The following is a 13,029-nucleotide window of genomic DNA, read 5'->3' as shown; positions in this document are numbered from 1 at the left end:
CATGTATTGAGACCTTGCACACTCTCCACATGCACATCCACATACAAACATTTGCTACATAGCAGGATATTAGGCAAACTCCAGTGCCTGCTGTTACTATATGTACACATTAAGTTAGTTAACAACCTATAATACTAGACAATTTCATAAGTTTGCTCACTAGATGTCAGGACTAGTTATGATGACTCATTTGAATTCTGTCACTGTTCCCTCTGCAGCCATTTCTCTTGCCTGTGCTCCAAGTACATGTGCCCCGGTGTGCCAGCACTCATGAGCACCCTACTTGCCAACATAAATGCTTTCTATGCACACACATCTGCCTCAACCAATGTGTCAGCTAGTGACAGGTTTGCTGCCTCCAATTTTGGGGTAAGTACTGTTTCTTCTGCTGCTGCCAGATATTTCTTTGCTGCTGCAGCTACTTTGTGAACAAAAGTATTTATTCATGGAGGTTCTGTTTTATATTGACTCCCCAACAAAATGTTATATTGAATTTTTGTAGATCTGTAAATATCTATCTCTCATTGGATTGCCTGACATGCACCCAAGGCTGCCTACTCAAATGTTCTATTTGTATCCATCATGGAGAAGTTTACCTTCAGTTGATAATGACCATGTTTTGACTGAAATTTCCAATTTTTTCCATTTCCAGAAAGAGAGATTTGTAAAGCTTTTGGACCAGTTGCACAACTCGCTCAGAATAGACCTTTCCATGTACCGGGTAAGTACTGCCATTGCTTATCAGTATACATGTACTACAAGGCACTCTCACATGATACCTTCCCATGATAATAGAAAAGTTGTTCACATCATGGATGGAAAGAGTATCATCCTTTTGAATTAAAAATATTGTTTTCAATGAACATTATATGGGTTGCTGTGTGTTCAGGGTATATCTTCTATATGAACAGAGTTTGATATTGAGCAATATGTTTATCGAGGTCTCTACTGAAGTCTTATTTGCTACGACATGAGCTATCATGGATTTTGTGTCTTTTCAGAATAATTTCCCAGCCTCCAACCCAGAAAAGTTAGGAGATTTGAAGTCAACAGTAGACCTTCTCACAAGTATTACTTTCTTCAGAATGAAGGTTAGTGGCTGACATCACTTAAAGCTTCAGTCATATGATTTGAACTTTTGACTAGAGACAGGTCATGCCTATAGCTAGTATTTGGGTATTTTGCAGTAAGACTTGAAGCTGTATCTCTAAGCTGCCATTCCATTGTCAGGTCCAAGAGCTGCAAAGCCCCCCACGGGCAGGGACAGTAGTGAAAGAGTGTGTGAAAGCCTGCCTGAAGTCAACATATCAGTACATCTTTGACAACTGCTACGAACTCCATGAGAGAGAGTTTGCTCCAGACAAGGACAAGGACAAAGTCCCTCTGGAGGAGAGAGGTCCATCTCTGAAGAGCCTGGACTTCTGGACAAAACTCATCAACCTTGTTGTGTCTGTAATAGATGAAGACAAAGCTAGTTACACACCGGTGCTCAATCAGTAAGTAGCTCTGTCTGTCTGCTTGGGAACATCTATAAATTGTGTCTTTTGTGTTACTTTTAGCCATTAAATGGTTAGTATTTGACGATGTACATTAGTGCCAGGACTTAGTTGATGGGATAGTAATGACTAGACAATCCCAAGGACAAAATTTACAATAACCAACTCCAAATGTTCTATAGATTCCCATCAGAGCTGAATGTTGGTGAGCTGAGTGCAGCAACTATGTGGGAGCTGTTCTCGCAGGACATTAAATTTGCTCTGGAGGGTAAGCTTTTGATTACTAAGTCTTGAAATGTGGTATCTGTATGTCTATGTTAACTGTTAGATCTCAATATCACTTACTAATAGGTGACACAATCTTACATGCTGTCCTAGGGTTGGCAATGTGCTATTCATAATGATTGAGGAAAAACCTCAACGAATCTTGCAGCTAAGGAGAAAGTACTACAATTAGTATTTTTTTATACAAATGTCAGTCATTGTCTATTATATACCTCATATTTACAAAGGTACAACTACTACATATAAATACAAACTTAACGTATTCTTTTACTTGCAGAGCACGATCAGCACAGGTTGTGTCCAGTAACAGACTATATGAACCTGCACTTCAGAGTCAAGTGGCTTTACAATGAGTATGTAGCCAAGGTGCCTCCTTACAAGGGAACAGTTCCAGAATATCCCAGGTACAGAAGAGCAGTCATGTTTCCTCTATATGTGCTCCAATTGCTTCCTCGGGTTGTCTTGCCTAAATGTGTTTATGCCTTAATGATACATGTACTGGACATGTATCAGACACACCAAAATTTTAATCTCTCCAAATCTTTTTAATGAGAACAGAAAGATGTCTGCAGACGTACATGTAGGTAGTAATCTTAAGGTAAAGACAATCAAATAATTCTTTTTCAGTGTGCCTGATAGTTCCTGTTGTTGTTTCAGGTGGTTTGAACCATTTGTGCTGCTCTGGCTGACAGAGAATGACAAGGTGTCCCTGGAGTTCTTACATGGTGCACTGGACAGGGACAGAAAGGATGGGGTGAGTTAGGCTACACTGCAGCAGTAAAAGATCATAGACCAGACCACAGCAAAATTCTACAGTTATCATCATTGAAATCTATCAAGCTTTAGACAGATCTAATGATTTTACCAGGTTTGGTTGTCATAAGGTTGAGATGATTAATCAATCTACATGTACCATCTCTACCGTTCTAGTTCCAACAAAGCTCGGAGCATGCGTTATTCTCCTGCTCTGTGGTGGATGTGTTCACTCAACTGAACCAGAGTTTTGACATCATCAAAAAGCTAGAATGTCCAGACCCAGAAGTGACCAAGCATTACATGAAGAGGTTTGCTGCTGTGAGTACAGTTGTTTTCTTTTTTAACTTCATGTTTGAAGTGTGCTATGGCCAATGATTCCAGATTAAATTGTAGCTATTAGCTTGTAGTTATGTACAAATAAAAGATACATGTAGTACATGTAGTGTACAAGATTACATTATCTGTCATTGTACATGTATAGCACTATGACTACACCCTGTAATACTATGGGACATTGACTGATGAATTGTCTATCTTTTCCAGACTGTCAACACTGTATTGCTGGAGTACGCTAACATTGTGCAGAAGGAGTTTGACCAGTACTGTGCAGAAGAGAAAAAGGTGACCAGCAATCTATTCATGTAGAAGAAGAAAAAAAAAACATTTCATTAATTGTATGCCATGCTGCATAAGTAATGAAACACATAGAGCAGCTCAGTTCTAGAAGTAACTTTGAGAATCTTACATGTTACAAGAACTGTTGTGGGCCTGTCCCGGGTGCTGAAACACTGTCACAAGAACTGTTGTGGGCCTGTCCCGGGTGCTGAAACACGGTCACAAGAACTGTTGTAGTACTGAAACAATGTAGCAAGAACTGTTGTGGATCTGCCCTTGTACTGAAACACTGTTACAAGAACTGTTTTGGATCTGTCCCTGGTGCTGAAACAATGTCACAAAAACGTGTGTGTCTGTCCCTGGTGCTGAAACACTGTCACAAGAACTGTTGTGGGTCTGTTATAACTGTTATAAGACACAATGGACATCAGGCTTTTCCCGAATCGTCACTGTAACATTTGATTTTTGGTTGTTTCTGCAGGCATGTGTCCTGATGAACAACATTCAGCAGCTCAGAGTTCAGCTGGAGAAGGTCTTTGAGTCCATGGGTGGTGATAAGGTATGGAACAGACCTCTGGGATAAGGTTGTGTCTTGTCAGTCAAAAGTATCAAGTTCTTTTTATAATTGTACATTTTGTATTAGCTAGACTATATAGTGATATGTATTAGCTAGACTATCAAGTGATAGGTAACATGGCTGTGCTGTCTTGTAGGTAGCAGAAGTTGGATTTCTCCATGACTCCATTTTGTACTTGTTCTGTATGAAAAGTCTGTGTGTTGATTATTCCCAGCTGGACCCGGAGGCAGGTGATATTCTAAAAGAACTCCAGGTGAAGCTCAACAACGTGCTGGATGAACTCAGCCAGGTGTTTGCCAACAGGTGAGCTTCTGAAAATTGGCGTGTCTGAATCTAGCTTAACTTACTGAAAACTTTTTCCTTTTAATTTGACAAGAAAAATGTTACAGATGCTTGTATTTTTTTAATGATTAGGTACAATAAGCAATTCAGACCAACTTAGCCTTATTTCTGTGTATTTTTCTAGTCTTGAGCCCCAGATAAAGGAGGCTGTTGTGAGTATGGGTAATCAACTCAGCAAGATCAAAGGAGCAGGAAATGTTTCTCTCAACCAACCAAGCGCCAGAAATAACGTCGCCCAAGAAGCTGATGTCGTCATCAAACCTCTCATGGACCTGTTGGATAAAAAGTTAGTACACTTTGATTTGTCAGTTCTCTGATATTTTCTTCAAAAAATGATTTGCAGATGCATGTGAGTGATGTAGATTCAAAGTTTGTAGAAAAAGTCCACCTCAAGAAGTCTTTGAAGAAAGCTTTGCTGTAATTTAAAAAAGGTCATTTGATACATTTTCCAGATCCTCAAATTTTCAGGTCACGAGTGATACAGGTCATCACATTGGTGTAACTTAAGATAGACAACTTATTGGGCTGTACACTGTATGTATTGTAAATACATTTAATCCTTAAGCACATCTTCTGTGTTCTGTACAGTTTGACACTCTTTGCCAAGGTCTGTGAGAAGACAGTCCTGAAGAGAATCCTAAAAGAGCTATGGAGGATTGTCATGAACACCATGGAGAAGACTGTCGTTCTGCCACCTCTCACAGACATTAGTGTAAGTATCCAGGTTATCTCTATTTTTTGACACACACTAAAAAGTGCACCTTGCTGTACCATCAAAACCTCTCCTTCATACTGTGTGTTTTTTGTCTACCAACAATATGTAGATTGTTGTGATTAGTTTTTGCACTGGTCACACTGTCCAGATACATTTCTGTGCTTGGATCTCGTATTTGCGCCTCTGAGTCTGCTAGCACTCAATGACAGAAATTAGTCTAAAGAGACCAATATTATATTAATTGTAGATACTGGGCAGGCACTGATATATGTTGAAGATTGTTTGAATAATTGTTTCTTTTATTAGTAATTAAAGGCACTTTTAAAGCAAAAAAATACTACAGGTGCATTTACATGTATGAAACAGCCAGGATTTATGGGCAACTTTTGCATGCTAGTTTATCTTTTACACATATCCCTACAGCAATCAGAATGAGCTATTTCCAACTATGCCATCCCTAATGGATGTGTCTTTGTTACATGCTTCTGTAGAAAATTGGGCAATACCTACACCAGGTTGAAGAGGTAATGTTACTGTACAAAAGTGGTTGTTTTGTCTTCATGTTTGTGTACATTATTTCAGTTTTGTGATGTGATGCTGATGATATTGATATAGTATGAAAAGATCTGTATAAAAGCATTGACAGAAGAAAAATCAAGTAGTGCACAGAAAACTGTTACACTGTAGTTTTTATATTGAATTTCTAAGGGGTCTGGAGATTTTTTTAAATTGTTACCCTTGCAAGATGGTCGCTAACTACTCTGTGTGTAGAGTTATACAGAGCACCTTGTAGTTAATGAACACTGTTGCTATGGATGTATTCTTTCTACTTTGATTATGAAGGGGATCATATTTTTTGTTGATATAATAAGCTAAGACGTATGTTCTACTTTAGATATAAGATGGACCAAGTTGGATGTTTTTTTGCCGTTAGATGTTTTGTTGGAGAAAGTACATGTATGTCATCGGAATAAGGGCTTTGAAAGTAAAGAAAGGCTTCCTGTGACCATCTAGAACACAATATGGCAGAGCCACCATGCTCTGTGGATGTTACATGTTTGTGTTGTTTATGTATGTTTCCTTGTAGTGTATGAAAACCTGAAGATAATCCAGGATATAAACATTACTCTCTCTCCTTTATTCTATGTCTGCGGACAGGGTTCACAGTTAATTCTGTCTGCGGCCAAGGAACTTGCTCATTTCTCGCAGTTCAAGCAGGTAGAGCTCCTGGCATGGTGTCTGCATGACATGTACAATGACTGCATGCATGCATTCCAGCTGTATTAACTTGGTGTTGTGGGTTGTTAAGTATCTCATGCATGATGAGTAGGTTAAGATTCAAAGATAGAGTAGTCTAATACGCCATTTTTTATCCCTTTGGGTTGACACCAAAATGTCTTCAAGTTGTTAGAACTATTGTTAGAGGAAACTTCACAGAAAGCTATGTGATAGTACCTGTAATCATCAACAACTCTACCCTCATATTTATTTTTTATGTCTGGTTCTTTCCTTAAATGTAATGGTGGCAGTGTACAAATGTATAGCACATTAGCCGTAGGGCATACATTTGAAAGACTGGACCTGGAGAAGTGGTTAAGTTTTATCCAAACCGTAGGATAGACATTACTCCTAGAAGTTTCAGGCTGGGAAAATCTTGCTATTTTCTATTTTTATCACTGCCAAGATGATGAACAATGTCAAGTGTCAGTATCGTGCATATGCATGTGATCTTAGTATTCTACATGGTATTCTTCAGAAAATCAGAAAGAAGCTTGATCTTGAAACTTTAAGTCAAGAGCAGCTTACCTTTGCCAAGTTTCACATATTAAGAGTGAGTACACATATTCCAATGCTGGTGTCTGTGGCCACTGTTGGATGGGCACTAACACAAGTAACAACAACTCTTCTCTGAAACAAGGTTCAAGCTGAGGTCTTACATTTTAGGACTAACTGATGATACCAATCAGTGTCTTTACAAAATTGTACCAGTGCTGTGTATTATACATAATATATCTTTCCGGTGGCCTGTCATTAACATTTAACCTGTAATACAGCATCTCTTCATGAATCATGCTGTAGTGGTAAATCTGCATGTATACTGAAAGCATGAAGAAACAGTGTTAAAGAATTTTGAGATAGAGTTTTGCAGGTATTAGCTTTCTAGTACAGTATAACATTCTGTTCTCTTCAACAGGACATGAACCAGGAAGATGCCAAGAACCTTAGCCCCAGGCAGTGTGCTGTTCTGGACAGTGCTCTGGACACAATTAAGGTACAGACCAAACCATTCATTGATATCTTACTAAGTTATAAGTTAGGTAATGAATTTTAAAGGAGTTTGCCTCTTTATTTTTTTTCTTAACAGCAGAATATTAGGAAATCTAAGTTTGCATGTTCAATTATTAAGGAATAATGGGCCCCAAATTTGGGATAGTTTGCTTTTCAGCAAGCTCTGTTGGTAACTTACATGTATGGCATGTTTTTCCTACTTTAATATTCCAATTTGTTCATCTCGAACAATGAAATCACATGTACTAAAGACGGATATGTGCATGGGTGTATTTTCAAACTGGCAAATTGTCCTAGTAGTCCCTGCAGTATGTAATCCTGTGTAAAAGTAAAAAGTATTCTCTTAAGTAAAAAATTTCCTTTTTCTTCCAGCAATATTTTCATGCCAGTGGGAATGGCCTTAAGAAGACTTTCCTGGAGAGATCCCCAGACCTGCAGTCTCTGAAATATGCACTCTCCCTATACACCCAAACCACAGACACTCTCATCAAGACGTTTGTGCAGACTCAGACTCAGCAAGGTACAGCATTCCCTGCCCTATCCTCCTCTGCAAGGCCTGCTGCTTGTATTATGCAATGGCTTTGGCCTAACAGCCTCCAACTATAGCCAATCAGACACTATTCTGCTTCTTCTTCTTATTAGTTCTTGACCATATGAGGCAATGTGCTTGGCTAGTAACTTTGATATATGTAATCCTAATGGCAATGCTGTGCTGTGCTGTAAGACATACATTGTAAGACACACACTGTATATTCCTGAGAATGCCAACATTTTCTCCACAGACCAGCCAAGTGTAGACGATCCCCAGGGTGAAGTGTCGATCCAGGTGGACCTGTTCACCCACCCAGGAACAGGAGAACACAAAGTCACTGTCAAAGGTAGGAGCTGTCCAGGGTTATTAAGATATCTAGATCTGTAACTCTGTTATGGCACGTCTAAGATTTTATTTCACCAAAATGTAAACTGGTTCATTTTGACCTCTATGTCTTTGACAGTGTAACGTTCAATTACTGTGATTAGTGCTGAACTAATTTGACTAACTCTTCCCCCAGTTGTTGCGGCCAATGACCTGAAGTGGCAGACAACAGGCATGTTTCGACCCTTTGTGGAGGTGAACTTGATTGGCCCGCACCTGAGTGACGAAAGGCGGAAGCACTCTACTAGATCAAAGAGCAATAACTGGTCTCCAAAATATAACGAGACCTTTCATTTGTAAGTAGTCAATTGCTTTTCCTTAGTGTTTTTTTGTAAAATTTATGGGAAGCCAAGATTTCACAGTACTGAAGAATTGCTTAAGGATGTTTATTGGAAAGAAAGCTAAATTGAAACATCATCCACGCTAGTCAGAAAAGGTTTTACACTGAATACTTTTTTTTTTACCTTATCATAACCATTGTTAAATCAGCGCAGACATTTGCTCAGAAATTCACTCAAAAGTATGTATAACATCCTCATTACCACACACCAACATCATCACTCATGTCACTTATGCCTAACATGTATCATCACTTATGGTGGTACATGTGTTGTATGCATGTCTTAAATTGACAAATTTTTTTATCTGTAGCATCCTTGGTAATGAGGATGAGCCTGATGCCTTTGAACTCCACATCTGTGTGAAGGACTACTGCTTTGCCCGTGAGGATCGTCTGATTGGCGTCGCTGTCATGCAGTTGCGCGATATCGTTGAAGCTGGCAGCTGTGCGTGCTGGTGCGCCCTGGGAAGGAACGTGCACCTTGACGAAACAGGCTGGACAATATTACGCATCCTATCACAGAGGTCCAATGACGAAGTCGCAAAAGAGTTTGTCAAGCTCAAATCAGAGACCAGATCAGATATGGAGCTGGGTTGAGCTTATGTGCCCAAGGTGGACATGTCCAACGTCAACATGCCTAAAGTGGACATGTCCAATGTCAACATGTCAGCCATCAATATGCCAAGTGTCAACGTCCCTGATGTTAACATGCCAAATGTGAGTGTTCAGAGCATTGGTATGCCAAACGTCAGCCTACCGAATGTCTCTGTACCAAACGTCACTAAAGCTAAAGCCCAAACATAAGTCCAACCCAGCATCCATACCTCAAACATCCATTGCAGAAATCCCTATCTACCCTATCTTAGGTTTCTTTGACAAAGGGCAAACAAAAGAATGGAATTGCAAGTTGTTCCTGTATATATACTTGACTGAAGCAAGACCAGAAACTGCATTAATTCCAGATGTTTTAAAAGGAAATATCTTACAACACTGATTTACAATATGACAAGCAAACTCAGTAACTGGGTTATGATTGTAACTGTAATTACAAGGTACAATACTATTACCAAAGTACATTTTTACAATGTATGATACCATAAGCCAGGATCAGATTGGAATACTGGTACTGCTAATTTATTTAACCCTGACCTTATTTGAATAAGGTATTCATTCCAGATTCCAATCATTGCTGATAATGTAACTTGCTATTCATGTATTTGGTCTACCCTTACCAGAGCAATGCTTTGTGCATGCAGTCAGATTTTGTACCTTGTATGATATGCATAACCCCCCTTCAGTTTCCTCATACACACATGTAAGAGAGGGATGGTGGACATGACATTGCAGTATTAGAAGATCCATGCCTGTACATGTAATGGAGACCTGAGATACAGGTAAATGCTCTCAATTACATGTTACATGGGGCTGCTAGGCACTTATGCTACTTTGTATATCCATTGAACATTTCCGAATATTTGATTGATATACTAGTACATGTACATGTGTAGCCATTCTAGGGGCATCTAAGGCTTCTGCAATGTGGGTTACACCTGACTTCTGACCTATTGGTGGTAACTAGTGTCAGGCAGTGGGCAGTGCTCTATATCCTGTACATGTACTAAGTCGTCATGGACACTACCGGGAAGTTTGAGCTGACCAAAGCAGCATGGTATGTGAAAACATATTGTGTTCAACTGTTTCTTACTAAATTTCTTCCTCAACAATCTATGCAGCTGAGTGGAAGAGGCAGTGTTCATTGTTTAATAATTGTCTCATAATTACCTACCATTTGAATGGGGTATTCAGATGATGTATATGTGGAAAAAATCTGTAGATGATTATTTGCTTTGTTGATACGTCTTTGTTGGTAGTTTTTGAGGTCCAAGACCATGTGAGATTACTTTTCTACTAGACACAGTGGACTGACTAACTGCTTTGTACTCAGCAGTAATCAACAGTTATCAACATTGTAAAAATTAAGGTAAACAGCTGATTGTTTTACCCAAATCATCACAAGTGCAACTTTCTCATTGCCATGCTTTAATTGTTGCTATGTAGGCAGGACCAACTCCTGTTGGCCCTGCACCTGTACATTGTGTAGATGAAGGTATGGACACAGAAGTATTTGTGGAAAAAGGGCTTGTCGATAGAAAAGAATTTGAATGTCCATGCCTTGTGAATTGATGATTTTGCTATTGACAGAAATAGTGAGGTCTAATCTCAATACAATATCAAATAATTTCTGTTTTGGCAATTCTGTCCTACATGTAGCTGATGCAGCCACATACCCTGTGTGTCCTTGGTTTGTTAGAGCATAGGGATGTACCCAAGTCTGGACAGACATTACCAGTTCATTTTTGGTGTAAAACTGTAACACAACCAGCCATTGTTTACAGGATGAACTGCCCTTCCTTTCCTTTAATTATACTCGCCCTTTTTTTTCTCCCTGTATCATAAGATAAGGTAGAGCAGTGTACATATTGCAGAATATAGGGAATCTAGATTTTGTAAATTGCAACTTTCTTCTTTTTCACCCTGAAGTATTTTGTTATTGTATTCAAGATTCTCCTCTTTGTATTGTTAGTAGAATCCATGCTTAATCTTGTTTTACATTTGGTATAAGATGACAAAAAAAACAACATATTAGTGAAGAGTTGCAAGGTAGAGCTATCATAGTGACTGTATAGACTTATACATACCTGATGCCTGTAACTTAAGAACATGGAAAGCGAGAGATTGCCTATATCGTGTTTCCAGTTCTTGTGATAGAAAGGCACTGGTACAATAAGGAGAGAAAACTGTGAAAGCTGGTCTTCATAGTTGTTAGCCTGACCACTGCCAAACTAGAGTATTGTTACCACTGGGAAATGTACCATGGAGCGTCAGGGGCTGTAGGGTTATCTACACAGGAGAAATCAGACGGACATGAAGGAGAATTTGAAACAAGTGTAGTTAACTTTTCTATGCAGTGTGGCTGTTACTATGGCATGTTCAAGCTTCTCTTCAAAACCATCGTGATTTTAGGAACCGACTTCTTCTGATGTGGACACAAAGGCTGTATAGAATTGGAATCCAAGGAACTTTTATTACTAGCACTAGTAACTATGAATGTTTGTACCATCAAGAAACAATGGCTTGCTAAAACAAAATGTGATGCCAGTACAGACTCCAGTAAAATGCATGGCGTAGACTTTAGCACTCATTTTAGCATGGCTTGTTGTCTTGCAATCAATGACCCTGTTTTTGTATGCCACAGAGATATCCTATGAAGAAAAAAAGATTATCATTGTATGTCAATTGAGACTAAATGGAGTTATGTCATGTTGTAGATGGTATAGTAGTATTCTATATGGCTCTAGCTAATCTGTGTATGTGAATTGTGTATTTAGACAGTGCTGAGATAGTATACATGTCAGTGTATTGTGGATAGTGTGTGAACCATGTGTATATGTATGCTTTTGAATTCTATGAACATTGAAATTTTGCTTTAATACTTCAATGATCCAATATTTCCAGCAAAGGAATATGTAAATAGCTAAATTCATTTAATATTCAAATAATCGTCATATCTGTAGTAGCCTATAAAAATTCTGTGCAATTTTATGATTCTTTGAGGGGACCTACTTGTGACAAAGGACCATATTGATGTGTTTCTTCTTTTATTACTTTGTTGTATCATTTTAGTAAAAAGACAGAAGAGGGCGTCTACAATCCTTGTATTATTACCACAGTCTGAATATTGAATTGATCGATTAAAAGTAAAACAAATTTTAAATATCCAATACTCCAAGTCCTGTTCTTTATTGCACCCCCACTTTAAAAGCCTGTATAGATAAAAAAATAAATACAAAAACGCCTGAGGGTATTTCTCCAAAACAATGGCCAAAAAATTAAGAAATTGAATCCATTTAATGGCAAGAGAATAAGAACAACAACAACAAGAAGAAACCTGAGGACAACAGTACCTTTCACCCATACTATGATATGGGTGAAATATGATTATTAATTGCAAATTGGACTCCTCCGAGCCACGCTTGGCGACATAGCGGTGGGAAACCGCACCTTACACCCAGGTGTTTCAACAGCAGACACGGCAAACACAATGTCATGAGTAAACAAAACGTTACATATTGTAGTAGCCATTAGGGCCGAAATTTTGATTACTTCGCTCATTTAGAATTTTCATGGGAAACCTCGGGGAGTCACAGAGGGGTGAGAAAATTAGATCCAACAGACATTAGGTTTTCCTCAAGTATTCAAACAGCATGTCGGAACCTAGCGGACCAGATATTATACTTCCTGACGACTATAACCTTAATTTCACAGAGCAAGGTAATTCTATCGCTTTTCCGTTATGACCGAATAATATATCCTTATCACAGCTTTGTACAAATACTTGTAGGAAAACGTCGCCCGTTGCGCGGCTTAAAGTTGTAGGAAATCAAATCAATTGTTGTTAATTGTAGTGTGAATTTTTGTGGCGGAGTTCCCACAAGGAGGGCACTTTCTCACAGTTTGTTAACTTGTGGCTGGGAGGGGAGACTGTACTAACATATGGTAAGTCCTACAGGAATTGTTGGCACAGTCTGGATGGTTCCCTCCAGAAATCCGAGGGGAATTGTGTAACTCCGGCACTTTAGTGGGTTCAGGCCAAGACAAAGTCAGGTTTGCATAGGAAATTTCTTAGTCCTTTCATTC

The 13,029-nt window shown here is 38.9% G+C and overlaps 1 protein-coding gene across 9 annotated transcripts in view; it reads left to right on the top strand.

The window, feature by feature from the left end:
• LOC109471843 (protein unc-13 homolog B-like) overlaps window positions 1-12,109 on the top strand; it is a 32,083-nt gene extending 19,974 nt beyond the window's left edge. For 4 of the 9 annotated variants that reach the window (XM_019771231.1, XM_019771228.1, XM_019771224.1 and 1 more), the window contains 21 exons: window positions 219-369; window positions 653-721; window positions 1,002-1,091; window positions 1,231-1,496; window positions 1,679-1,764; window positions 2,059-2,185; window positions 2,439-2,535; window positions 2,712-2,855; window positions 3,081-3,158; window positions 3,634-3,711; window positions 3,944-4,032; window positions 4,196-4,357; window positions 4,660-4,783; window positions 5,278-5,310; window positions 5,945-6,004; window positions 6,543-6,617; window positions 6,981-7,058; window positions 7,448-7,595; window positions 7,858-7,953; window positions 8,128-8,287; window positions 8,643-12,109. In XM_019771231.1, coding sequence (XP_019626790.1) covers window positions 219-369; window positions 653-721; window positions 1,002-1,091; window positions 1,231-1,496; window positions 1,679-1,764; window positions 2,059-2,185; window positions 2,439-2,535; window positions 2,712-2,855; window positions 3,081-3,158; window positions 3,634-3,711; window positions 3,944-4,032; window positions 4,196-4,357; window positions 4,660-4,783; window positions 5,278-5,310; window positions 5,945-6,004; window positions 6,543-6,617; window positions 6,981-7,058; window positions 7,448-7,595; window positions 7,858-7,953; window positions 8,128-8,287; window positions 8,643-8,928 — 2,497 coding nt within the window. In that variant the 3' untranslated portion in view covers window positions 8,929-12,109. The remainder of the gene's footprint in view (window positions 1-218; window positions 370-652; window positions 722-1,001; window positions 1,092-1,230; window positions 1,497-1,678; window positions 1,765-2,058; window positions 2,186-2,438; window positions 2,536-2,711; window positions 2,856-3,080; window positions 3,159-3,633; window positions 3,712-3,943; window positions 4,033-4,195; window positions 4,358-4,659; window positions 4,784-5,277; window positions 5,311-5,944; window positions 6,005-6,542; window positions 6,618-6,980; window positions 7,059-7,447; window positions 7,596-7,857; window positions 7,954-8,127; window positions 8,288-8,642) is intronic. The other 5 variants (XM_019771229.1, XM_019771227.1, XM_019771225.1 and 2 more) reach the window with 4 other exon arrangements.
• The last annotated feature ends 920 nt before the right edge of the window (window positions 12,110-13,029 follow it).

Source organism: Branchiostoma belcheri, unplaced genomic scaffold, assembly GCF_001625305.1.
Source record: "Branchiostoma belcheri isolate BF01 breed outbred unplaced genomic scaffold, Haploidv18h27 scaffold26, whole genome shotgun sequence".
NCBI lineage: Eukaryota > Metazoa > Chordata > Leptocardii > Amphioxiformes > Branchiostomatidae > Branchiostoma > Branchiostoma belcheri.
Note: the sequence above shows the minus strand (reverse complement) of the source record. Positions and strands in the feature narration are given on the sequence as shown.